Genomic DNA, 27,873 nt, shown 5'->3' on the forward strand with positions numbered 1-27,873 from the left:
GGGGTGATTCTGGAAGCAAGAGAGCCATGGATGGCTTAATAATAAGATTAACAAACCATATATCCTAAATTGATATACGGGAGCCTGCAAGGAGCCCTGTGAACATTGAAAACCTGGGAGGATTTGCAAATTGTGCCTTTGATTGCATTTCTCAACTCTTACACATCTTAGGCTGCAGAGGATGAAGATTCCTATTATGAAGTATCTGAGCATGATTTCTGCCAAAATCATTTGCTAACCGCTAAGGTATACAGGTTCAAGGGAAGGCTTTAGGCCTTAAAAAAATAATAATAAAAAACACTCAGCAGAAACATCAGTGACAGGGAAGGCAGATTTTGTAGCTTGACTACAGATAAGTTAATTGCTTACTGAAGCAAACAGCAGTTCTCAGAAGAACAAAACAAAATCCAGAGTTGTTAGAACACATTTCTAAATGTGGAATTATTAACCAGAAATTATTAGACACAAAAGAAACAGCAAAGTGTGACTTGGAGGGGGGCGGGGGAAAGCAGCTAAAGAAGTGGATATTTAAGTAGCCAAGATGTTGGATTTAGCAGGTATTATAAATATATTTAAAAAAATTAAAGGAAAGTATGCTAATAACGTGTAAACAAATGGAGGTGCTCAACATAGAAATGGAGACTATAAAACAGAAACAAATAGAAATCCTAGAGCTGAAAAGAGCAATAACAAATGAAAAATTTACTAGACAGGCTCTACAGCAGATTTGACATCCAGAAAATAAAATGAATGAATTTGAAGAAAGATCAGTAGAAAATGTCCAATTTGATGAACAAAATATTTTTTTAAATGGTGGATGAGGAGAGACTCAAACATTTGTAGGACAATATCAAAGATTCTAATAGACATGGAATTGGTATCCCAGAAAAATGAAAGGAGAAAGAGAAGACTAGAAAAAATATTTGAAGAAATAATGGTCAAAAATGTATGAAGTTTGATGAAAAACATTAAAATAGCCAGAAGCTCAACAAATGCTGAGTGGAATAAATCTATACAAAACAAAAGCGTACCTAGACACTCATCATAGTCAAACTAGTAAAAGCCAAAGAAAGAAAAAAAAATCTTGAAGGAAGCAAGAGAAAAATTACACATCACACATAGGAGAACAACAAAATAAATAATGACTGACTTCTCATAATAAACAGTGAGTATCACAAGACATTGGAATGATATATTCAGTCTTGGGGGGATAAAAAAAACTGGGAAACCATGAATTTTATAATCAGTGAAACTATAAAAGTAAATCCAAAATAAAAGTATTTCTAGATAACCAAAACTGAGAATTTGTGAATAGCAGACCCACACTATAAGGAATGCTAAAGGAATTCCTTCAGACTGAGAAGTGACTCCAGAATTAACTTTATCCAAAGGGAGGAGTGAAGAGCACTTGGTAAATATGTAGGTATATAAAAATTATTTTCCCCCTTTTTCAATTTATTTAAACAACAATTATTTAAAGAAAAGTTGTAACACTGTATTGTAGAATTTATAATGCACAGAGATGGAACTATATATGCATAACCATAGCACAAAGAAGACTGGGAAACAATTATAGTGGTATGAAGTTCTTATAGATATTTTATTGGAAGTCACCATTAACTTGAGGTGGTCTGTGACAAATTAAAGATGTGGTAATCAGGATGCCTGGGTGGCTCAGCAGTTGAGCATCTGCCTTTGACTCAGGGCGTGATCCTGGGGTCCAGGGATCGAGTCCCACATTGGCCTCCCTGCATGGAGCCTGCTTCTCCCTCTGCCTGTGTCTCTGCCTCTCTCTCTGTGTCTCTCATGAATAAATAAGTAAAATCTTAAAAAAAAAAAAAAAAAGATGTGGTAAGATTAAGATGAATAGCATCCACTAACAAATTTTAAGAGGCAATTAAATGGTATACTAAAAAAAAAAATAGTTGCTTAACACAAAGAATAACAATAGGGATGAGGCAGAAAGCAAATCACAAAATGGCAAATCTAAATCCAGTTGTATCAATGCATATATTAAATGGGGAGGCAATTAAATCATCAAGTGGCAGAGATTTTTCAGACTGGGTATAAAACAGCAAGTTCTGGCTAATTGGTATCTATAAGTTATTTAACCTTTATTATTTTTTTTTAAATTTTTTACTTATTTATGATAGTCACACAGAGAGAGATTGAGGCAGAGACACAGGCAGAGGGAGAAGCAGGCTCCATGCACCGGGAGCCTGATGTGGGATTCGATCCCAGGTCTCCAGGGTCGCGCCCTGGGCCAAAGGCAGGCACCAAAACGCTGCGCCACCCAGGGATCCCTTATTTGACCTTTAAATTCAAAGCGATAGAAAGGTTGATAGTAAGAGGATGAAAAAAGATACACCACACAAACTGTAAACATAAGAGTTGTAGAGTGATTATATTAATATTAGACAATGTAGTTACTGAAGACAAGAAATGTGGGCTTTTCATTATGATAAAGGAGGTGATTCTGTAGTATGATATGGCAGTTTTAAATGAGTATGTTCTTAACAGTAGAGCTCTAAAATCTGTAAAGCAAAATATTCCAAATTAAAAGGAGAAATAGATAAACCAGTGATTGTAGTTAGGGATTCAGTAATACTCGTCTTGCAATAATTGAGAGAATAAGTAGATAGAAAATTAGTAAGAATATAGAAGTCTTGAAAAACACTATCAACCAATGTGAAATGACAACAGGAGAATCATGTTCTTTCGAGTAAACATGGAACGCACCAGGATAAGTGATATGCTCAGTGTGCCTAATTTAAAAATAGTAAAATTCAGAGAATGTTCTCTGAAACTGACTTGTTTCTTTTTATCCCTCTCCTGTTTTAAAAAATTAATTAGCTAATTAATTTCAGAGGGGGAGAGAGAGAATCTGAAGCCGACTCCATGCTGAGTGGGGCGCCTGACTTGGGGCTCAGTCTCAGCCCTGAGATCACTGAAATCAGTAGTCGGGCAGTTAACTGAGCCATCCATGCATCCCTATTCCCCTCATTTTGTTGGTAAATTCTGAGATGCAGTTTCAGCTGGCTTTTTTTTTTTTTTTAACTCAGAAACCTTATTGAATTCCTTATTTTCTTGTGTCTCACACTGCATCATAATTCTTTAAGCTTATGCGGTGTTGATATTGGTTACTTATACTGCAGACGTGTGTGTGTGTGTGAACTGAATGTGCTTGTCTTGTGTATAAGTATTTAGATGTATCTTTTTATATAATTTTTCCTGAAGTTGTTGAGCTTCTTGAAGTCAGGGAGCTATTGTGTACTTTCTATTTTCCATAGTGAGTGTCATAGGGCATTATGTATAATAGCTGTTCAGTACAGGTTTCTAAATTAATTGAAACTAAGATGTGTAATTATTTGTTTCTAAAAGCATTGTTCCAATAGTAGTGTAAAAAATGTTAAATTTGGCTCATTTTTTACTGAGATTCTTTTCTCTCCTATCCATAATACAGGTACATCAAGAGAGTGTACACATGATTGAAGTCACAAGCAATTTGATAAATGAGACTCTAGCAAATCACCCTGAGTGGGCAAAGTAAGAATATTATTTTGGCAAAAATAGAAATGGATGTCCTAGGTTCATGATGTATTTGGATGAAATTGATCTTCACTGATGCAGCTACTTTGGAAGAGAAAAGCTTTGATGACTGTTGTCATTGCTGTATAAGAATGGCATGTATTGGGGGATGAGGGAGAGGGAAGTACCTAAGATTTTGGGAACAGTTTATGGTAAATGTCTTTATATTTGAATTGAGATTTACAGTTTATAATATGTTTATGGTTTGGAAAGCATTTTCAGCTGTGTCCTGTGTTCCTCACAGTGACTGAGGAGGTTGAAGAGACTGTTCTCATTTCACAGATGAGGAATCAGGATCAAAGGTTAAGCAAATTGAGATAATCCCCCAGTGGTAAGGTCAGCGGTTTTTCCACATCGTGTCATTTTAAAGATTTATTTATTTTAGAGAGCGTGACTGGGAGGAGGGGCAGAGGGATAGGGAGAGAATCCCGAGCAGACCCACAGTGGAGTGCAGACCCAGATGGAGGGCTTGATCTTGCTACCCTTAAGATCATGACCTGAGCTGAAACCAAGAGTCCGATGCTTAATGGACTGAGCCACCCAGATGCCCTCACATTGTATTGTATTATATAGGCAGGGTTGGCAGTCTGTGGCTCAAGGCCAAATCCAGCCACGTGTTTCTGTAAAGTTTAATTAAAACAAACCCATAGCCATTCATTTACCTAGTGTCTATGGCTGTTTTGGGGCTGCAAGAAAAGGTAGAATGGAGTAGTTATAATACAGGTTTTATGTCCCCAGTAGCCTCAAATATTTACTCTCTGGCCCTTTACGGAAGAAATCTGCCAACCTCTGCCTTACAGGACTCTCTCTCTCTTTCTTTAAAAATATTTTATTTATTTATTTGAGAGAGAGAGAGCACAGCAGGGGGAGTGGCAGAGGGAGAGGGAGAAGCAGGTTTCCCGCTGGACAGGGAGCCCGACTTTGGGGCTCCATCCAGGACCCTGGGATCATGACCTGAGCTGAAAGCAGATGCTGAACTGACTGAGCCACCCAGGTGTTTCTTAGAGGATGTTTTTGTGTACTTGCTTAATTTGGCTTTTGTGAGAGATTTTATGTCACTGTATTGAATTTGATGATAAATGTATGGCCTCTTTTTTTTTTTTCTTTTTTTTACTGACTCCAGGATAGGCACTAATTTAAATTTAAGTAGGAAATATCCTGCCAATTTTAAGGCTGTAAATTGAGATGTAGCTTAATTTTCTCCTTTCAACTGACTTTATTTCTTTATGTAAAACCTGCTTGGACATTTCTTGAATTTGGTTAGAATCATATTTGAGGGGATCCCTGGGTGGCTCAGCAGTTTGGCACCTGCCTTTGGCCCGGGGTGCAATCCGGGAGTCCCAGGATCGAGTCCCGCGTCGGACTCCCAGCATGGAGCCTGCTTCTCCCTCTGACTGTGTCTCTGCCTCTCTCTCTCTCTCTCTCTATCATAAATAAATAAATAAATCTTAAATAAAAAAGAATCATACTTGAATATCCTTAAAAGGATGTCTTTCACAATATATTTCTCTGCATTTATCTCCTGTTATCTACAACATACTCAAAGTGTTTGTCCTTAGTGTTTCTGGTTAGTTACAAATTGTATATCTGTACAAAGGAATGATACTTAGGATTAAATAAAAATGAACTGTATATGTAGCAGCATGGATGAATCTCAAAATAGTTATAGTGAAAGAAGTCAGACAAAAAAAATCATACAATGTGATTCCATTTATGCTAAGTTCTAGGAAATGCAAACTAATCTATAGTGACAGAAGGATCAGTGGTTGTCTGTGGGTAGGAGTGGACTCTGGGAAAGGAGTACATAGAGGCACAAGGAAACTATTGAGAGTGATAGATAATGTTCATTATCTTGATTAAAGATAGAAGAAGAGAAGTGGCATAAACAGACTCATTCTAGAATAATGTTTCCCTCTGTACTGTGGAGAAAACATGACAGGGTACAAGATTTGAGCCTTTTAGACCAGTTAAAATTTGGAGTAAACCAGATGAGAGATGATGAAGCCCTTAATTATGGACAGTTGTGGAAATGAACAGGATGGACAGATTTATAAGACCTTAAGGTGGGTGGTTGGTGGTTAATTGGATATAGTTAGAAAAAATCTAGCATTGTGTTTCTGGCTTTGGAATTTAGAAGATGATGGTAGATTCACCAGCATGGTAAATAGAGGAGCAGATACAGTGAGAAAAAGAATTCACTTTTTTACTTGTTGAGTTTGAAGTGCTGATGATAAGTGTAAGCATCCAGTAGGCCATTGGCTATGTTGGTGTGTAGTTCAGGAGAGAGATCCGGCTTGAAGTTAAGATTGGCAGCCTTGATATCTCAGTGGCCCCCCTTCTTCAGTGGTTATTCTTCTGTAGTGGAAACAAGTCTAGAGCCCCTCTGTACTGGTTTTCAATTGCAATAGGACTATCTCTGCTACTGTATTGAAGGCACATATAATCTGTGGAGCTCCAGATCAGAGTAGTTTAGAAAGTTGCTTGTTGGGGCGCCTGGGTGGCTCCATCAGTTAAGTGTCCACCTTTAGCTCAGGTAATGATCTCAGGGTCCTGGGATCGAGTCCCATGTTGGGCTCCCTGCTCAGTGGGGAGTCTGCTTCCTCTCTCTCCCTGTGCCCCTCCCCCTGCTGTTCTCTCTCTCTCTCTTTCTGTCAAATAAATAAAATATTAAGAAATAATAAAAAATACTTGTTTTCATTTTTAAATTTTTTTTATTATTATTATTTATTTATGATAGTCACAGAGAGAGAGAGAGAGAGAGAGGCAGAGACATAGGCAGAGGGAGAAGCAGGCTCCATGCACCGGGAGCCCGATGTGGGACTCGATCCCGGGTCTCCAGGATCGCGCCCTGGGCCAAAGGCAGGCGCCGAACCGCTGCACCACCCAGGGATCCCTGTTTTCATTTTTAAAATTTGAAATACTTCTAGATTCACAGGGCCTGGCAAAGAAAGAGTCCATGGGGAGGTCCCATGGACTCTTCATGCCACCTCCTCTAATGTCATCTTGCATAACTATAATACAATAACAAAACTAGGAAATGGACATTTGTGTGTATGTGTGTGTGTGTTTGCGGTTTTATCATATGTGTAGCTTCCTGTAAGCTATCAAGACCATCAAGATACAGAGCTCTTCCATAACCACAGGCTTCCTCATGCCGGCCCTTTTTAGCCAGACCTACAGCATAATTCTCTTGAAATTCATTGAAGATGTTGTATGTATTGCTAGTGTGTTCCCTTTTATCACTGTGTAATATTCCATATAGGAAGGTTTCTTTTCTCTCTCTTTTTTTTTTTTTTCTTTTCTCTTTTTAAGATTTATTTTATTTAAACACATGTGAGCTGGGGGAGAGGCAGAGGGAGAGAGAGAGAATCCCAAGCACACTCTGTGCTGAGCAGGACCCCAACTTGGGGTTTAATCTCAAAACCCTGAGATCATGACCTGAGCTGAAACCAAGAGTTAGATGCCCAACTGACTGAGCCAGGTGTCCCATGTATGAAGGTTTTTTTTTTTTTTTTAAGTTTTTTTTTTTAAGTTTTTTTTAAAGATGTATTTATTTATTTATTCATGATAGACAGAATGAGAGAGAGAGAGAGAGAGGCAGAGACACAGGAGGAGGGAGAAGCAGGCTCCATGCCAGGAGCCCGATGCGGTACTCCATCCCGGGACTCCAGGATTGCGCCCTGGGCCAAAGACAGGCGCCAAACCGCTGAGCCACCCAGGGATCCCCTGTATGAAGGTTTTTAAAAGCTGTTTAGACTTTGATGATTTGTGAAAAGTCTGATTCTTTTGTAGCAGATTAATGGAGGTGGATATGAATACTAATGGCTCTTGAAGTCTGAGTACTCAGTGGATTCCTGTCCTGAAGATGGCAGTTGACTTTGTGGAAAATTCACGTGTGTATACCTAATGAAGGAGAAAGAGTTAAGAATGGGTCAGGGTTTCCTGGGTGGTTCTGTCGGTTAAGTGACCAACTCTTGGTTTACACTCAGGTCATGATCTCCAGGTCCTGAGGTCAAGCCCAGTGAATGGGGAGTCTGCTCTTCTCCCACTTCATCTCCCTCTGCCCCTGCCCCTGTTCAGAAGCGCACATACACATACTTTTTCTCTCAAATAAATAAATACATCATTGAAAAGAAAAAATTGATCAGGTACACTTTCTTCCAATGTAGTGTACATTTTTACACCCTGAGTAAGTACCTCGACTTCCCATGAGTGTGTTTGGTGACAAAGACAGGACAGGGTCATCTTTACAGAGCTTCATAGAAAATAAAGTTGAAGGTGGAGCACATCTTAATTCTTGCCTCGGATGGTTCTGTTCACTTGGAGTCCATTTCCTACTTTCTGTTAACTAGTCTCAAGCCTGTTGATTCTCATGACCCTCATTAGGAGATGGCATTAAAATGATACTGAATGTGACTTCCCCCTTCCATTACTTGGGAGGAATCCAGGCTAAGCTAAGTTGTTTTTAATTGGTTTTTTCTCTTTGTAGGTCATATCTTGATACAGATTAACCAGGAAGATTGGGGTAGTCCGGGTCAGTTTGTAGGAACTTGATTTCTCCTGAGGGATCCTTCTTAGGGTATAAGAGTTATTGAATGGCTTTGATTGGTATAAGATCAAGGCACATCCACCTTGTCTCAGCCAAGGTTGCTCAGGTGTTTTTGGCCCTTTGTCTCCTAGAGGGCACTCATGTGATCTGGACAGAGCCAAGATCTTTGACTTGGCCTCAAGACAGCTCTTCCTATCTGTGGCTCTTAGGACACCTGTGTGAATATGTTGGCAAAGTGTTTTCACAGTAGCCAGCAAGAATTTATCAGGCCTAATAGACACTTGTTAGTCATTAAAGATCTATTCAAATATTAATATGAATCCCCATACTTTAACACTAGAGGTTATAATTTTCCCCATAAAATGTCATGCCAGAAAACTGAAAATATTCAGCAGTTCCTTCAAAGCACTGATGAACCTCTGAATACTAGAGTAATTTAAGAGCTACTTAATTTCTCCCAAATCCCATCTCTATTTAAAGATCTCAATTTCCTGTTCACATTTTCATAGTTAGATAATTACATTTATAATCAGCTCTAAAGTTTTGTCTTCACTTGTTGAGAAATATTTGAGAATTTGCCAAAAGTTTCAGGAATATTTTATTTGGAGTATAGGAAGAACTGGTTAATATTAAAGATTAAAACCATTACCATTTGGACATTTCACTTTCTAATGCATCCAAGTGCCTTTTTCTCTGGTTACAGACAAATGCTTTCCTAGGCATCACTTTTGAGGCTGTCAGAGGCAGTTGGCTTTTTCTCTTTATGACCATGTGTCTCTCTCTGTCCCTCTCGCACACACACACACAAGCAAATTATCACTTCTGATTTATTATATAAATTACTACAAGTATATAAAATTTCTGTAAATTGAGTATGTTGCACATTTGACCTGACTATTGGATTCTTTCTCGTAAGCCAGCTTTGTAGCGTGTGTCATATTTAGGCCTCAGGAAAGTATTTAGTTACTGCTTGCCTTGATCTTTGGTCATCACTCATGGATAGTTGAAATCAGGACTATTAAATTTGTGAATGTCAACATCTCCAGTGTACAAAACTTGGGGCATATGTGTGTTACTGATTAAGGCAGGTGATACAGCCTGTGTAGTTAACAGGATTGCGGGGAGGGAGGCCGTCTCTCATGGTGCAAAAAGTGAAGCTTGTAGATGCAGCTCCTTGTATAGCTGAAACTCGGCTCACATCTTAAAGAAAAAGATCTTCAGTGGGTAAAAAATAGAAAACAATGATTCACCCTCTTAATTTTCCTTGTTTTCTTTCTCAGTTCTTTGCTTAGTTTCTTAGATCAGCGGTTCTCAAATTTCAGCATGTATCAGAATCACTTTCAGAGCTTGTTAGCCCCAGCCCAGTTTCTTTTTTAGTAGGTCTGGACCTGGGCCCAAGAATTTGCATGACTAACAGGTTTCCAGGCAGTTATGATGCTGTTGGTTCATGGACCATACTTTGAGAACCATTGTCCCAGATACTGACTATCCTAGTGACCCAGAACCACTTCTACTGGTGCTAAGGCAATGACCCAGGACATGTATGGACAGAGAAACCAGGCAGAGCAGAATGAAAGGGAGGTTGTGGAGGAAGTGGGTCTAAAAGTTACGGAAAGCTTGAAGGGAATCTCGAATAGTAGAATTAAGTGTTTAGGCTTGAAGTCAAGAACTCCTCTGCATCTGATTCATTTGTATCCATGTGTGATGACTGATCAATAATTTGTCAGTTACTGATTGTTTTAAATACATGGAATTCTAAGAGTTATTGATACAGTACATTAAAAATGTACTAGTTTTAATTTTTTCTTTCTTTTTTTTTTTTTTTTTAATTTAAATTAGTTGGCTTCCTGAGGCTCAAGTAGTCCAAAGAGCCCTCAATTCTGCAGCTAACAACGTATACCAGTATGGAAGAGAATGGATAACTCACAAGGTAAGGGAAGAGCCTCTCTTTGTGGTTTTTTCTTTGCAGGGTTGTCATTGGTAGGGGCTTCCTGCTTTGATGAAGTATAAATGGAGATTCTCTTTAAAACAGTTTCTGTTTTTTTTTTTTTTAAGATTTTATTTATTTATTTATTTATTTATTTATTTATTTATTTATTTATTTATTTATTCATGAGAGACACACACAGAGAGAGAGAGGCAGAGACACAGGCAGAGGGAAAAGCAGGCTCCATGCAGGGAGCCCGACGTGGGACTCAATCCCGGGTCTCCAGGATCACACCCTGGGCCGAAGGCAGGCGCTAAACCGCTGAGCCACCCGGGCTGTCCCAGTTTCTGTTTTTGAAATAGGCTTAAGTCTACAAGTCAACAAGAAATATACAAGGAAATTAAACTTTCTGAATGATTGTATTCAGTAGTGCTGGTAGCCTGACCAGAGAGATTGGTCCTCTACTGTTTGTTCATGGTTAAGTATTCATTATTTGTGCATTGGTACAGAATGATCATTAAGATTGGGTGGTCAAATAAGACTTTATGGAGGGAAAAAGTTACTAGCAAATATTAAATGTTATCTGCTGGTGACTGTGCTTGGCAGTTTCTGGTTTGTTTCATTTAATTTTTCCAAGAAACCTATAGTAGTCTGAATTATTTTGCCTGCTTTACAGAGGAAGAAACAGGCTTAGCAAGGCTAAGTAAATTTCCAGTGGTCATGTAGTAAATTGCAGAGCTTGGTTTCAAACTGAAGAGTAATTCTAAATTATTTGTTCTTTCTACTGTAGTATGCTAGAAATACATGCCCAGAATTGGCTTAGGTGCTTTAATGTGTCACTCATCGAGATAAATTGTGAAGGAATGATAGGTTTTAGATGACTGAAGAGAAGGAAGTGTGTATTTTAAGGGGTGATTATGTGAGCCAAGATAAGGATGCAGGAGTATGCTTGAGAACACCTTGTCTGAAGCTTTGTGGAGGGGGGTGAAGGATAGAAGAAAAGACACAGTGCAGGTGAGAGTCAGCCTCCATGATACTGATTTGGGGTACCCCCTCTCCCCAGTATTACCTGTGGAAAAGAAGGTTATTTGGAGTTATAATATAGTGAAGTAATAGGAAACATCTAGGGATTGACAAGATTTGTTGCCCATAAAAAAAAAAGTATCATGTGATTCCTTGCTCAAAATTCAGAAAATAAAATCTCAAAAAAAGTTATCTTGAAAATTATGCATTCGTATAGTAATCGAATGTAAGGATGGAATTTTTATCGAGTAAAAAATTAAGAGAAATGGGATGCCTGTGTGGCTCAGCGGTTGGGCATCTGCCTTTGGCTTCCTGCAGGGAGCCTGCTTCTCCCTCTGTGTCTCTGCCTCTCTGTCTCTGTCTCTCTCTGTCTCTCCTGAATACATAAATAAAATCTTAAAAAAAAAAAGTTCAGAGAAAGACCTATGTAACTGATTTTCTTGAGTCCATACCAGGTAACCTATTCAAACGTCACATGGAAATCTTTAAAAAATATTTGCTGAGTAAGTAAAATATAAGTTTATGGGTATTGATCTCTTAACTATCAGAGAAGAAGATCCAGCCATTGCAGAAGCCTTTTAGACCACTAGAACTATGTTGTATGATTTACTCTGCTGAAAGCGTGGAATTTAGTTCTTTGGTTTATCTGTTTGAGTTCTGGAATTCTTACCTATTTGGGAAGAGTTGGAGAACTGTGCTTTAGATTTTAGGGAAATGAATTTCAAGTTATTTAGAGAAAAGATAGATCTGAAACCTTTTGCTCAAGACTCGAAAAGGGAAGACAGTTGAAGAGAGATGGGTATTGCTAACAAAAGCCGTTAACATAGTCATTAGCCTGATTTGGAAGACACGGGGAAAATATCTAAAACCAACCATTGAATGTTCATTGACTGATGAATGGGTAAGTAAAATGTGGTATATCTATATAATGGAATATTATTTGGCCAAAGAAAGGAAGGAAGCACTGATACATTCTGCAACGTGCATGAATCTTGAAAACACTATGCTAAGTGAAAGAAGCTGCAGACCACATACATATGATGCCATTTATATAAAATGTCCAGAAGAAATATATCTATAAAGACAGAGAGTAGAGTAGTGGTTTCCGGTGGGGGGGAGGCGGGGGCGGGGAGGAATGGAGAGAAATGAGAGACTGATTGCTGTGAGTATGGAGTTTCTTTTTGGGGTAATGAAAATGTTCCAAAATTGATTGTGGTGATGGTTACATAACTCTGAATATGTTAAAAGAAACCCTTGAATTATATGCATAAGTGGGTAAGATGTATGAATTATCTCAATAAAGTTGTTTTGAAAAAAGAACCATTGAAATTGTAGAGGTAGCTTTTCTAATCTTATCCAGCTATAAAAAAATCATATAGGGATCCCTGGGTGGCGCAGCGGTTTGGCGCCTGCCTTTGGCCCAGGGCGCGATCCTGGAGACCCGGGATCGAATCCCACGTCGGGCTCCCGGTACATGGAGTCTGCTTCTCCCTCTGCCTGTGTCTCTGCCTCTTTCTCTATCTCTCTGTGACTATCATAAATAAATAAAAATTAAAAAAAAAAATCCTATAAAAATTACGTCCTAAGGAGACTGAATTGTAGAAAGGGTTGAAGCCTGAGGAAAAGGTCACATTCAGGAAAAGAAGAGTTTTTTAGGGTGTGTTTAGGTATGAACAGAGAAGGTTCCTGTCTACCTGCCCCAGCCTACCTTGTCAGCTTTATTTCCTGTATCCTCCATCCATTATTTGGTTTCTACCCAGATCTGCTAGTTTGCTGTGTTCTCAAATCCAGTGTACTTTCTTCATTCAATATCCTTGCTTGAGCTTACCTTTCTGCTTGATATGTTATTTCCAAAATTTGTATCTGGAGATGCTGCCCTGAAACAGCAAGAGAGTAAGTTGTGAATGTGTTTTGAATGTCCCTTCTCCCATGACTAGAATAAAGAAAGTGACAGCCAGTCCATAAATGTGCCAGGCACTGTTGTAAATGTTAGGGAAAAGCAGTAAATCAGAAAGAGTTACCACCCTGCAGGAGCTTACTCTCGTGAGGAGGCAGACATGAAACAAGTAACCATTGCAAAATGACCTAAAAGTGCTGTGACAAGGTAATATAGAGAGTGATCCAGGGTGATGTATTAGCTAGAATGCCAGAGAATGTCTCTGAGAAGGTGATGCTTTCACTAAGACTGGAGGTCTGGGAAAAGAACATTTCAAAATGAGGGTATAGGAAGGAACAAACTTGAAGGAAAGAAAGAAGGCCAGTATGGCTGGAATGAGGGATGTGGTGACAGGACAAGCCATAGGTCCTAACAAGAAGTTGGGATTTTATTTTAGTTACAAAGGTAAACATGGATTTAAAGCAGAAAGGAATATGGCCTGATATAGGATATCAAAAGCTCATTTTGGCTGTTCTGTGGAGCGAAGGGCAGGAATGGGGGAGAGGGCAAGGGGCTGGCTCAGATTATTCTGGTAGTCTAGGGGAGATTGTTGATGACTTGGATGAGGATGGTAGAAATGGGAATTGAGAGAAGAAGTCACATTTGAGGTATAGTTTTGAGGTTGGTTCTTCTAGGAATTACTGTTTATAATTGGATGCGGAGTGAAAGGGAAGGAAGTTTTCGGTTACCCAACTGTAAGGGTAGCTGTGCCACTTCCTGAGATGGAAAGACTTGGAAAGTGATGGGGTCGTGGGAGACTTACAGACAGTCATAATCCTGTTTGGGGTGTGTTAAGTTTGAGATACCTATCAGACCTCTAAGTCAAGATCTCAGAAAAGGCAATTGGACATACATAGCTGGGGTTCTGGGAAGAGATCCGGGCTGTAGGTGGAAATTTGAATATCGTCAGATAGCACCTATCACTCTACCCATCAGTAGAGATGAACAGTATTAATTTGGTAGCGCTGCCATAACAAGGTACCACAGGCTGGGTGTTCATATAACACAAATTTATTTTCTCATGATTCTACAGGCTAGAAGTCCAAGATCAAGGTGTTGGTGGGATTGGTTTCTTTTAAGGCCTCTCTCCTTGGCTTGTAGATGCTTGTGTCTTCTTCACATGCTCATCTCTCTGTGTGTGTCTGTCTCCTAGCCCCTTCTTTTTATGAGGACACCAGTCATACTGGGGTAGGGCCCACCCTGACAACCTCATTTTAACTTGATTACCTCTTTAAATAAAGACTCTTATCACCAAATCCAGTCACCTTCTGAGGTCCTGGGGCATTAGGATTTCCACAGATGAATTTAGGAGGGACACAGTTTCTCTCATAACATGGCCTAAGGAGACAATACAGACAGAAGAGGACCAAAGAGGGATTCCTGGAACACTCCAGCTTTTGAAAGTCACCGAAGTGAGCCAGTAGAGAAGACTGAGGAGGAGTAACCTGTGAGGTGGGAAGAACATCCTGTGTGTCCTAGAGGCTGAGAGATGTTTCAAGAAAGAGTCGGTCAGCAGTGGTAAATTCTGTCAAGATTCCAAGCAAAGTGTGAACAGAGAACTGCCCACTGACTCACTATCCCCATTTTATAAATGAGGTTATTCGCCTTACGTTACCCAGCTCCCAAATGGCATTCCGACTACTCTTCGTGCCTCATTGTCTCTTGTATGCAAGGAGCATCTCATGTACCAACAATGGTGTCTGTGCTTTCTTGTTTCTTCTGAAACCTGGGTAGCAATGACGTGACCATCAGGCTCCATGCTCTCTGGCCCAGTCTTCCTTGTGACTTGCGATACGTATTGTAATGTCACAGGGTAATGTTTCGGGTTTGTGATGTTCTGCTATTGTTGGCGGCACCACAGATTTGAAATGATGCTGAATTCTGCCTCAATAGTTGTGGTGTTGTAGAGTTATTCACTGTTGTGCGATGATAAAAGGGATGCAGGTTTGAGATAATGCTTTATTGTGGCAAAGGCCACTGTGCAGACAGCTTAGACTGGGGGCTCTTATGATTAAAGGAGGATCTTGGAAACTGAGCGGACAATGACAGAAAGAATTGGTAGTAGGAAGTCTGAGAGTATCTGACATTTGTGATAAAGGACAAATTTAAAGTAATTAAAGGAAATTAAACTGGGGTAATTGTGGCTTTTAGCTATTTTGGGCAGCTTGCTGTATTAGGTGTTCTTTGTTCATAGGTTGTATATGCTGTAGTTGAAAGAGTATTTGATTTTTAATCCTACCTCTACCAGTTCGTTGCCTGACCTTGGGTCTGTCATGGGTCCTTTCTAAATCTGCTTTCTCATCTTGGAAGAACAAAGGTGATAAGAACCTTTTTTCTGCCTAACTCTTGGAGTTGTAAAGATCACATAATGTAGGTGAAAGCCTTTTGGAAATTGTGCAATGCTGTGCAAAGATAAATGCCTTTTATTATATTCACTAATTTGTGTTTGGTTTATGCATAAATAAAATATAGAGGAGAACATTGAGCAGGTGTGTTTGCATCAAATATGTCTAAAAAATGGTTCAGATATCTATAACAGTGCCAAGTGAGCAAAAGGTGTGGATAGTCCAGGCAAAGGAAAATATACATTGAAAAATGGTCACTCTTGTAACTGAAAAAGAAAAGTATAAATAATTGGTTATGATTTTACACCTATTATCTAAAAGTTTATCAGTCCATAAGTCTTTTTAAAAAGATTTTATTTATTTATCTGACACAGGGAGAGAAAGAAAGAGCACACAAGCTAGGGGAGTAGCAGAGTGAGGGGGAGAAGCAGACTCCCCGCTGAGCAGGGAGCTCAAAGTGGGACTCGATCTCAGGACCCTGGGATCATGACCTGAGCCAAAGGCAGATGCTTAACAAGATGAGCCACCCAGGTGCCCAGTCCATAAGTCTTTAGAAAATTTGGTTTATTTAAACAATGTTGGAAAATATTAATTGATACAATCCCTAAAGAAGACAATTTAGCAGTGCATAGCATAGCAAGTACCAAAAAAGTCCCTCTTTCCTTTGATTCTTGTACATTTATCTTACTATCAGTAAGAAAAAAGTTGTGTTTAAGGACATTCATTGCAGTGTTACTTGTGACATTAAAAATTGGGAACCATCTCTATCCCATGATTGCATAATGATAAAATCATATCAAAACTTAATAAACTGGGATGCCTGACTGACTCATTCAGTAGAGCGTGTGACTCTTGATCTTGGGATTGGGAGTTTGAGCCCCAAGTTGTGTATAGAGATTACTTAAAAATAAAATCTTAAAAAAACCACGAAACTTAATGAACTAATATGGAACAATTAAAAATAAAGATGAAGGTTAGTGATGAAGAACTCTAAATTATATCTATAAAAGACAGAAAGTTACAGAGGATATGGAAAAATGAAAACAGTTGTGATAAGGAACTGGGACTACAAATTAGTATATATTTAAAAATGTCTTTGGGGCACCTGGGTAGCTTAGTTGGTTAAGCGTCCAACTTTTGATTTCAGCTCAGGTCATGGTCTGGGTTGTGGGAATGAGCCCCACATCAGGCTCTCAGCATGCAGCCTGCTTAAAAAATTATCTTCCTCTTCTGCCTCCTCCCCACTCCCATGCATTCCATAAACAAATAAATACTTTACTGTTATGCTATGTTTTAGTAATAAAACATTGGGTATTATAATGAATAAATTTCCTCAAAGTTGTCTTACTGTACTTGATTCCCACAGACCCTGAAGCCAGTCTCTTTAGTCATAACTCAGAGACTTGATGTCTTTCAGCAAACTATGGGAAATATGTGTGTGTATAGCTCAGGTCCTAAAATTTTACTTGAAGTTCAGTGGTAATTCTTTACCAGTGGTAAATGTAACATGAGATTTATGTGTAATGGATGAGCACTTGGGCCATCTGCAACAGATTCTTCTCTGGGCAAATAAGATTTGCTAAGTCAGTGATCATGGCTTCATATGTACCATTCTCTTACAACTGGAACTAGCTCTCTTAGAGACCCCCAAAACAGAGGGAAGCAAAAGGCCAAGAAAGGCAAGGAAATTGGCCAGGAATATTGAAGAGTGTAGCTTAAGGAAAGATGATAAGATGGCCTAGAGGCAATTAAATAGTCTGGAACATTTTAGTTTGATTTGGAACAAATGTAAAGACCCAGCATGAATTAATTTTACTGGATTATTGTCTGACATATTAAACCAGATCATATCTGTATTTTTCCAGCTTCATAAAATTCTGGGAGATAAGGTGAACAATACTGCTATGATTGAAAAGCAAGTACTAGAACTTTGGGACAGATTGTACCATTCTTGGTTTGTAAAGGTAAGTTATTTTATTATAGGATTTCAGTTGTAAATTAAAGTCTTTTTATTTTACAGACTCGTTGACTAGATAGATGTTAATTAGATAGATATTAACATTGGGATATCATTTATTGGAATTTTTAAACTATAAGGTCTTAAACTTCAGGTCACTGAACATTAGATTGATTTGATGGTTCATGTCCATGGTGGAACCCACCAGTCCCCGTGATGTAGTGTTTTTATTCAGTGTTCATCATCTTCAACAGCATCTTATCTTGTTATGTAGAAATGTAATATAAACCACATATATAATGCTAATTTTTCTACTGGCCCCATTAAAAAGATAAAAATAAACAGGTGAAATTAGTTTTAATAATTCACGTATCCCACTATACCCCCATATATTATCATTTCAACATGTAAGCAAGTAGAAAAAAATCTTAATGAGATATTTTAGATCCTTTGTTTTTTTTCTTACAAGACTTGGAAGTCTGATGTATATTTTATACTGATGCCCCATCTCAATTTTTGGTCTAACTCCATTTTTATGTATTTATTTATTTTTAAGATTTTATTTATTTATTCATGAGAGACACACACAGAGAGAGGCAGAGACAAGGCAGAGGGAGAAGCAGGCTCCATGCAGGGAGTCTGATGTGGGACTCGATCCTGGGACCCCAGGATCACACCCTGAGCCAAAGGCAGATGCCTAACCGCTGAGCCACCCAGCCATCCCTGGAAATTTTTATTTTTAATCACCCTCGCCAGCTGCTTTTGCTGATACACTCTCACTTCAGCATTTATGATGGAAAATACTGTCATTTTCCACTAAATATACAAATGCTGGTTTTGAAAGCAGGCGGTTGTGTGGGGCCATGCTGCACACTGGGTTGGCAGGGCCTGTGGGCCTCCAGGACCCGTGCTGTGGAAGATGACTAGATGACTGTCCAGTGGGGAAGGAGGTAGGCAATGGGACAAGTTGGTGGTGATTTTTCACAGGGTTGACCACAAGGAGAGGAGGACCATGTACATACCAACCTCTTAACTTGAGGTGGAAGGGAGGAAAGCTCAGTTTCAGATTTGAATTTGTTGCTTAGTGACCTGTTTTTACTCTTCCCCTGGGATGAATTAAAGGAACAATGTTGGTTTTTGTGGGTTTCAAAGATGGGAGGGAGGTTAGAAATAATTGAGGAATCTCTAGGGAATTATCTGCTGAAGAACTGGTCAGTTGGAAAGGTGGTACCTTTTCCCTCTGCTAACTCTAGGGTTTTGCTTACAAGTAGTTTTTTCTATCCCTTACCCCCTTTAAAAAGCTTCATTTTATAGTCTAGGGAGGTCAGTGTTTTGTTTTGTTTTTTTTCTTTTTTTTTTGTTTGTTTTGTTTTTGAGGTAGTGTTTTAAAAGCATAGTTTTGTGATACCTGAGTGGCTCAGTCAGTCAAGCGTCTGTCTTCGGCTCAGGTCATGATCTCAGAGTCCTGGGATCAGCCTGCATCAGGGAGAAGCTACTTCTCCCTCTACCTCTGCCCCTCCCCGCAGCTCATTCTCTCTCTCTGTCTCAAATGAATAAATAAAATCTTAAAAAAAATAAATAAAAATATAGGTTTGTAATAGATAGGTGTATTGCTTTCTTTACATCTTTAGGACCTAATGTTTCATTGCATAATGAAGAGATATCACTGTGCCATTAGCAAAAGTGTCAAAATGTAAACAAAGTGTTAAAAAACTACTTCTGTTTTTGAATGCTAACCTCACTACTCACTTTGTTTATTCATATCTCTTTCAAATATAATTATTCCTGTATTCTTGTCAGTGTAATTATCTTCCGTATAGAAAAGTTAGATTTTCTCCCATTCTTGTTTTTTTTTTCATTTCCCCCCACATTTTGTTGAGATATATTTGATAGGTAACATTGTATTAGTTTCAGGTGCACTTTATATTCTTTTCTCTTCATTGCTCTCTTTATTTTGTATGGAAGATTAGGTTGATGAGGAAAGGAGGAAAAAAGCAAAACCCCCCAAATAGGGTAGAGGGGCTGAAAAGAAAAAAAAAAAAAAGCTGTGTTGGTATATAGTTATATGTATATTGAGGAATAAAGTCTGTTCACAAATGTATTTAGGAAGGGAGCACTTGAGCTAGGCTGACACATGGTATTGAGAAGGTAAACAGGAAAACATATTTCAGGTCTTTAGATGGACTTCTTAGCTGATTTCCTAAAGAATGCAAAATTTCTCACCTTTGAATAGCTACTAAAATACTCAAGTGGACCTAAACCGAAGTGGGGGTATTTATCCTTTTTATGCTTTGGGCTAAGATGGAAATTTCATGTCTGAACCATTTTATTCCGTAGAACGTAACGCATTCTGGAAGACACAAAGGACACAAGATGCATATAAATCGTCAGAATAGCTGGCTGGGAGACATTCTGGACTGGCAAGATATTGCTTCCTTTGTTCACGAGAACATTGAGACATTTCTCTCGGTAAGAAATAGTATTTTTAGTTAAATTGGACTTAGAAATGAAAATAGAAATGCTAATTTCCAGTTTTCCTCGCACACTAAGAGGCCTTTAGTTACCCTGTTTTTAATGCCAAAACATCTACAATTTTGAGAGTTCCAAATGCACTAGGTGTCTGAACACTGTAGGCCTCCGGAGCAGTCCCCCTGGTGCCACCTCTGTGGTTGGAGAGTAACTGAGAGATGCTGAATCTGGAAGCCTCTGTGCGTGTTGTGGACTCTCAGCTTCTCAGATGCAGGTCTCCCTGTCCCCCTACGCTGACTAGAACATCTCCAAGCTGGACCACTAGGGAGAGTGGTCCCTCCCTGGGTCTACCCTTCTGGAGGGTAGAGTCTTTGGCAGATGGAAATACAGTTCCAGTTATGTCAGAGAGACTGGATGTTCTTTGGAGGCTCAGCATGTTATTTTCTGCCCACTCTTCGGCCATGTACCACCCACCTCTCTGCCTCATTTGCTGAAGGTCAAAGGCAGCAAGGAACAGATTGCAGCACTGATGAAATTTTATGACCCCTCTTGGTTCCACAGTGTGTTTTTTAAAGGGTCTTGGCATGTTGCTTTTCACAAGAGATGAGAGGAATTTTCATATGAATAGACTCATGACTTCCATCACATTAACAAAAGTTGAAGTTTGTAATGCTAGATTTTTTTTTTAAGATTTTATTTTTCAGTAATGTCTCCACCCAAAGTGGGGCTCAAACTGACAACCCCAAGATCAAGAGCTGCATGCTCTATCAACTGAGCCAGCCAGGCACCCCACAATGCTAGATTTTTTTAAATTAGATTTTTATCAAACTAATAGATGACCATAGCAGAGAGTCAAAACTATTTTAAGATTTTTTTAGTAAAAAATAACCATGCCCTTGCCTTGTGCTTCTCCACTTCAGTCTCATTTTCCAGAAATAGCTATCAATTCTTTTAGCTTTCTCTGGGTATTTAGCTCTAAATTTCCAAAATAATGTTTATGTATCTTTGCTCGGTTTTGTAGTTTTCAGTATTATATTTTGACTTCCTGATATGGAAGATGATGATAAAGATGTGATTTTGAAGTTTCTCAGTGTTCTTGCAACTCCTTTGGTTCCTTCCCCCATCACTGCACTCACACTTGCCTTTCCTCCCATTCACCTAATACAGCTATCACAATTTGGAGTTAAATCTAGAGATTAATGCCCTTCAGCTCTAAGACTTTATGGTTTTGATAGTCCCTTCCTTCTGTTTTCTCTAGTCCAGTGGCCATGAAACTTTTTAATCTGAGGATTCCAGGATTTTTGTTTATATGGGTTCTGTTGATTATTATGATATTGGCAGCTAAAACTGAGAGCTTTAAAAATACTTATCAATTCACTAAAAATAACGTTACATATTAACACATTTTTTGCATCTACAAAATAACCATTTTCCAAAACAAAAAAATAATTTAGTAGGAAGAGTCTTTCTTTAATGTTTTTGCAAAGCTGCTTAGTCTTTAGATTTTCATATCTGCTTCTCCATTCAGTCCACTGGAATACATTGTTTTGATTGAAGTATACCAGGAAAATCCAGCCTTATACAGATACATAGTTGCAAAAGAGGGGAGTCTTTTAATAGCTTTTTTGGATAATTGTGGCTATTTGACACTACACCAAAACTCAACAAATGGTATTTCTTAAAGGTTAGTTGCTGTGTGGAATTTGAAACCATATCAATAAACTTTTACTGTCTTATATTCAAGTCCATTGATCTATCTTGATTAGAAATGGGTCTTTTATTCTTGCATGCTTTTGTAATAAGCACTGGTCATTTGGAATATTGGTTCTCTGATTTCTGTATATTGTCTAAATATCAACACATACTCTTACAGAGTATAAAACAATCACATTCAATCACATATCACTACCAAGCTCATCAGAAAAAAAATCTTACAGCATGAGGGTCAGCTATTGATTGAATTTTTTATTTCTTATTTCTGCCTTCATACTTGTAATACCCAATAGCTGTCACATTCTGAACCTTTCTTCCTAATCCCCTTGGGTATATAGAAAGGTTATTTGATTGTTGGGGACCGCCAGTCTACAATTAGTGTATTCAGTTAATTTCTTAAGAATTACCATAGAGTATTTCCTATCAGTGTGACCCAGAAACTATTTAAACATTTTTTTGATAAAAATTCCAGAATGACAGAAGCCCCCAAAAGAATGCATGTAAAAATCACAAGTAAGGGCATTGTTGGTTTGATTTTTGGAATCAGTGGCATTATTCATTCATTCTTTATCCCACAAGGTCAAATGGTCAGTCATGCATATTTTTGTAGGCATTGCAAAGCATTTTCAAGATTTTCTGTAAGGAGTTATTGTAAATGACACCAGCCTGCAAAAGTTCTCTTATGAAGACTGAGCTGAGGTTTGCAAGAAACGCCAGAGACAACAGAATATTCCTTTATAAGTGGTACATTTGAGATAGGAAAGGAATGGATAGTCCTTTCATAGAACAGATGGTATAACTTGCACATATGACAAAAAACAGAACTGCTGTTTTGGAAAGGGCACACCAAAATAAAATCAGACATTAGACTTCTGGTCCCAGCTCTAGTTCCACTTATTAGCTTCAAGGCCCTCGGGCAAGTTAAAAAAAAAAATCTCTGAGCTTCAGTTTGTCTATCTTTAAAATGAAGATCACATCATCTGCATTGCTTCTGTCACAGGGAGCAGATGTTATCATGAGGGAATTTAAGTTCCGAGGAGATAGGAAATGGAAACATATAGGTGTGCCATAAATATTGTACATCTTCTTTTAGTAATATTTAACATATATTAATAACTATTTTAATAACTGGCTCTAGTGAATTTGCAGGTGGTGGAGTAAATGAAGGCAGTAGGGCTTGGGTTTTGATATAAGGGTCATCATCTATCTGAAGAAAGATTTTTCAGCTTATGATTCTAGTGAAAAATTTTTTTTTAAAGATTTTATTTATTTATTCATGAGAGACACAGAGGGAGAGGCAGAGACACAGGCAGAGGGAGAAGCAGGCTCCATGCAGGGAGCCCAATGTGGGACTCGATCCAGGGACTCCAGGATCACGCCCTGGGGCGAAGGCAGGCACTAAACCGCTGAGCCACCCAGGGATTCCCCCCAATTCTAGTGAAATTATTGAGGGGAAATTACAATGCTTTTGTATTTCTAGGTGAATCTAAGTTGGAGGTGGCAAGTGGGAGGGGGCAGCTAAAACCAATACTAGAATTTTCATAGTCTGCACTTGTGATCCTACACAGATTGCATTCTGGCATATTCTCCTATAGGTATTTTTTCTCTGCATATCATTTTTATGTAGTTCTAATCATGCCATATATAAAATGTTTGTTTCCTGCTTTTTAAGCTTTACAGTATATCATAAAATGTTTTTCTGTGTTATAATAGAGATTTCTTTAACGGCTACTTAATATGATTTGGAATTGGATTCACCATGATTTTCTTAACCATGTTCCTTACTATTATTCAGTGTTCAGATGCTTTCAGATGATTTTTTTTTCCATTTAAAATAATACTCAGTTCTTGTTTTTCCAGTTTCTGGTTCTAATACACTTGTATTAAAAGCATAGTAGAGGGGTGCCTGGGTGGCTCAGTGAGCATCTGCCTTTGGCTCAGGTCATGATCCCAGGGTCCAGGGATTGAGTTCCACATTGGACTCCCTGCAGGGAGCCTGCTTCTCCCTCTGACTGTGTCTCTTCCTTGCTCTGTGTCTCTCATGAATAAATAAATAAAATCTTAAAAAAAAAAAAAAAGAAAAAGTACAATAAAGAGCTGTAGAAACTTCTTCCTTGAGGATTAGTGCTGATGTTTGGCTCTCCCTCTTCATCAGATCTTAGAGTCTCTGTGGATTGTCATGAGCCGGAATGTGAGCCTGCTTTTCACTACTGTCACCACACTCCTGACCATCCTCTTCTACAGTGGGACTGCCCTTCTCAATTTCGTGCTGTCTCTGGTATGTACATATAGATAAGTGCATGTCACCTGTCCTTCTGTAGTAAAGCATATTCTTGGTTCCATTTGTGTTTCCTTCCTCTAGTTTCCAAATGTGATTTTTTAGGAGATACTATCCTTTGTTTTGCAGATAATTTTCCTGACCACACTATTTTATCTATTAAGTTCCAGTGATGAGTACTACAAGCCAGTGAAGTGGGTGATAAGCCTGACACCACTGTCTCAGCCAGGCCCTTCTTCTAATATAATTGGCCAGTCTGTGGAAGAAGCTATCAGGTAGGGAGAAGATTTATGCTGCTCTTCTTTCCATCAGAAACTGCTTTCTCTGAGAAGCCTGCTTTCTGTCCTGAGCCTTTCTAATAACATTTGGTGCTAAGCTAGTGAGAGACCCTGGTATTTTCAAAATTTCGTATTTCCTTGTGAGAGAATAACGTGAGCAGTGCAAGTGTTAATCAGCAAAAGATCCAGTTTCCTGCTGTCCTGTGAGTTCCACCTTTCTTTCCCCCACTGCAGGCTCTTACTCTAGCTGCAGTTCCTGTCATCATGTCACTTGTTGGGGAAAACCACCTCTGGCACCACACAAACACCACCCCTTCTCTCAGAGCCCTCCTGTTCTCAGAAACTGCAGCTGTGCCCGGGGAGGGAGTCTGTTTCTTTCTGTCTTCCCTTGTAGCCAGGCTGTGCCCTTTGCGTGAGAGTAGATTGGATACTAGAAATGCAAAGTTTATTGTTATTTTCAAGTCCCAGGCTATGTGTGCATTACTGGTTCTGGCCAGAAACTTCCATCATGTCTTGTGGGGTCCGTGTATTGCAGGCGTGGCTTCTGAGTGAGATGATTCTTCAACTTTGTTTCTTCATATGTACTTTCCAAGTCATTTTCCTCTTTGTCATTTCAGGTAGGGAGAGGCCCTTTGCAGCCCAGGCCTGTCTCAGCTTTTTCCCCACTCTCATCCCCACTGTTTTTAGCTCATTAGGTTCTAGTGTATTTTTTAACTGCTTGCACATAGCTGCCCAAATTAAATCCTCATGTTATCCATCAGAGCTGCTTTTTCTAAGAAGTTGTTTACTAAGTGCCCTTAAACTTGAATAGTGAATCTTTGCCTGGCAAAAGTAAGTTTCTACTTACTTTTAAGAAATAGTGTTGCTTGGAAGTCGTCTTTCTTAGAAATCTTGATTTGCCCTGATAATTCTGTCTGACTGACCTTGGTTTATTTCTTCATTGTGCTCATTTAACAATTGATTGAGGATACCACTTTGGTCTCTGGAAAACCCTTAGTTACATTCAAATAGCATGCATGTTCCTAAAATATATTCTTTCTAGAAAGTTTGCTGGGTTATCTTTCTTTTTCCTACTAGCAAAGCCTGGGTAATGTCTTCATCAATATCTCACTTCATTGGCCATCAGGTTGAATTTTTATTTATTTTTTAAAAGATTTTTTATGTATTTATTCATAGAGACACAGAGAGAGAGAGAGAGAGAGAGACAGAGACACAGGCAGAGGGAGAAGAGGGCTCCACGCAGGGAACCCGATGGGGGACTCGATGTGGGACTTGATCCCAGGCCCCCAGGATCACACTCCGGGCTGCAGGCGGTGCTAAACCGCTGCGCCACTGGGGCTGCCCCAGGTTGGATTTTTAAAAATGCTCTTATCCTCTGTGGTGCTCTTGGATATCCGTGTGGGACCATCTATTAAAAATTCCAAGTTTGGGAGTATATTATCTAATGTAACAGTTTTTCAGAGTGAAGCTGTCTTCAGGAAAGACACTTGCTGGCTTTAGCATCCCTTCTAAGTCCATATGATCATTGGTTATCATCTTTATTGAGTAAATGCTGAAAAGTCTAACAAGTCACGTTAGTTTATATGAGTTACCTATGTCTGACTCAAGGAAGTTTATGTAAATAACTCTACCAAAAAGAAAAATAGCTGTCTACCTTCCCAATACGATAAAACTAATGAATGAATCATGTCAAAGGGTGACAAAATCCTTTAGTCCATTGACTAAAGCCAAGCCTTACAGAAAAATATCTATTTTGTCCCATTAAGAACTTTAAGAAAGATACTTCATTTTCTTGAAATAGCCTTTATTAGCACTGACTCTTATTCTCACAAAAGCTTTTCTGTTTTCAAATCATAGTTCTTGAATTTTCTCTCCTTCTGCTTTCTTAGAGTGAACCACCGGTCAACTGTCCTCTGTCATTCCAGTTACCTTTGTTTTCATACCAAATATGCCAACTCCTTTGTTTTAGACTTAGTTCTTTAATGTCATGGTTGTTTGGAATTGGTAAGCAGATCTGTGGTTTGTACCTTGGTCCAGCTGATTGAAAGTACATATCCTGGGGCACCTGGCTGGCTCAGTTGGTGGAACATACGACTTTTAATTTCGGCATTGGGAGTTCGAGCTCCACGTTGGGTTTAGAGTTTACTTAAAAATAGAATCTTAAAAAAAAGAAAAGAAAGAAAAAGCACATATCCTTCTGGTATACCGTGGTGCCTTCAAGCTAGTTGGGGCAGAAGATTATGAGTTAAATTTGTGGTGCTTTAGGACGTTCAAATGGACACATGAGGCTGACAGCTAAAAATCCAAGTTTCTGGCTCACAAGGAATTTGAAGTTAGAAAGAATATGGTCCTCTACAGGATAGGAAAGATATATGCCTTTTCACAAAATAGATTTGCCTTTTCTTCCTGGGATTATACATACTAATTATGCACTATAACAGTAGCCCGTGTCTTAGTTCCAAAGGATACTGGTATAAAACCATTCATTTTATCATATTTTTAATATAGGAAAAAGTTTAAATCCTCAGTACCAGAACTGTAATCTTAATGGTTCTCAAAACTGAAAAATACAATACAGACTAGATAACTTGTCTGGAACTTTTGTGTAACCACAGTGATATCGAGTTATGTAAATTAAAGATTATAATGCAAGACAATTTTTAGCAGTCTAAGTGCTTCTTTTTTTCTCATTTCTTTTCTAAGTGATTTTTGTCTCTTTCTTTATTGGGTCAAATTCAAGACCTAAAATGGACAGGCTTTACACAGATGCCTCTGAAGAACCTTTTCACATATGTAAGATAACAATGAGTTCTAGTGCTCAGAGGTCTTGTGAGATTTTTTTCATTCTGAAGGATTGTGTTCAAGATGGAATATGTTTCTTCATGGACAAAAATTTCAAGAGGAAAAATATTATACAAGCGATTACAAAAATGTTGTCATAAAGTCCTGAGAGTGGAACTTAGTCTGCAAATCATCAGTGAAGTCAGACTTCATTAACACCAACCATTACTCATCATCACTGTTGCGGTCAAGTGAAAATCATCCAATTTGTTTTATGTGATCCATCAATAAGCTGAAAATGGAATTGAAGTTGGGAGTTAACTGCATGGCCAGGCACCAAAAGTGTGTTGGCTCTTGAAGCTTCGCCTTCTGAAATACATGGCTACTTGATGATTGCTGTCTTGTTGAATATTTGAACCTCAGTTATGATCCTCAGTTCTGAACAAGTGTTTTTCTAAATTGAATATGTTTGTGTATTCATTTGAGTTTTCATTTCATGATTTTTTGAGTTAGTGGCATGCCTCCATCAACCCCAAACCATTTTCGTCTCCATAGAGCATGTTGTGTCCTGAATGTTTGCATCACGCCCTTCTCCCCCGATGCTCCCATTCTGCTTGCTCTGGTGGAGATATTGCACATTACTAAGTTGCATGTTGTCACGGCCTCAATGCAATTTAGTGTGTGTGATATTTCCACATGAGTGCATGCACACGGGTATGGCTCTTGCTTGTGGGATGACAGCTTTTCAGTATTGGTGGGTGGGCATCCTTCTTAGGAATTGGATGGGAGAATGTATGTACTGTGAAATTTATTTATTTATTCATTTTTTTTCTTTTTGAAAGTGAACGTGCTTCTCACCTCCCCCGCCCCCCGCATCCAACACCGGAGAATTAAAAGTATCAGTGTCTATCATTCAGTAAATCTGTATTTGCATTTTGACATTGAACAAAGTAAATATTCATTGGAAAGAAATTCTCATGAATTTCAGGTTATAAACAATTGTTTAAAATGTATAAGGAAGAGTTTAAA

General features: G+C 38.7%; 1 protein-coding gene across 4 annotated transcripts in view; it reads left to right on the forward strand.

Moving 5' to 3' along the window:
* The window catches only part of TMEM245 (transmembrane protein 245), a 102,049-nt gene that overhangs the window by 41,940 nt on the left and 32,236 nt on the right, over nt 1-27,873 (forward strand). For 3 of the 4 annotated variants that reach the window (XM_072727768.1, XM_072727769.1, XM_072727771.1), the window contains 6 exons: nt 3,464-3,546; nt 9,977-10,067; nt 17,234-17,332; nt 19,663-19,794; nt 23,663-23,785; nt 23,915-24,060. In XM_072727768.1, coding sequence (XP_072583869.1) covers nt 3,464-3,546; nt 9,977-10,067; nt 17,234-17,332; nt 19,663-19,794; nt 23,663-23,785; nt 23,915-24,060 — 674 coding nt within the window. Of the gene's footprint in view, nt 1-3,463; nt 3,547-9,976; nt 10,068-17,233; nt 17,333-19,662; nt 19,795-23,662; nt 23,786-23,914; nt 24,061-26,803; nt 27,367-27,873 lie in introns of those variants that run through there. The other variant, XM_072727770.1, reaches the window with a different exon arrangement.

Source organism: Vulpes vulpes, chromosome 12 (genome assembly GCF_048418805.1).
Source record: "Vulpes vulpes isolate BD-2025 chromosome 12, VulVul3, whole genome shotgun sequence".
NCBI classification, from domain to species: domain Eukaryota; kingdom Metazoa; phylum Chordata; class Mammalia; order Carnivora; family Canidae; genus Vulpes; species Vulpes vulpes.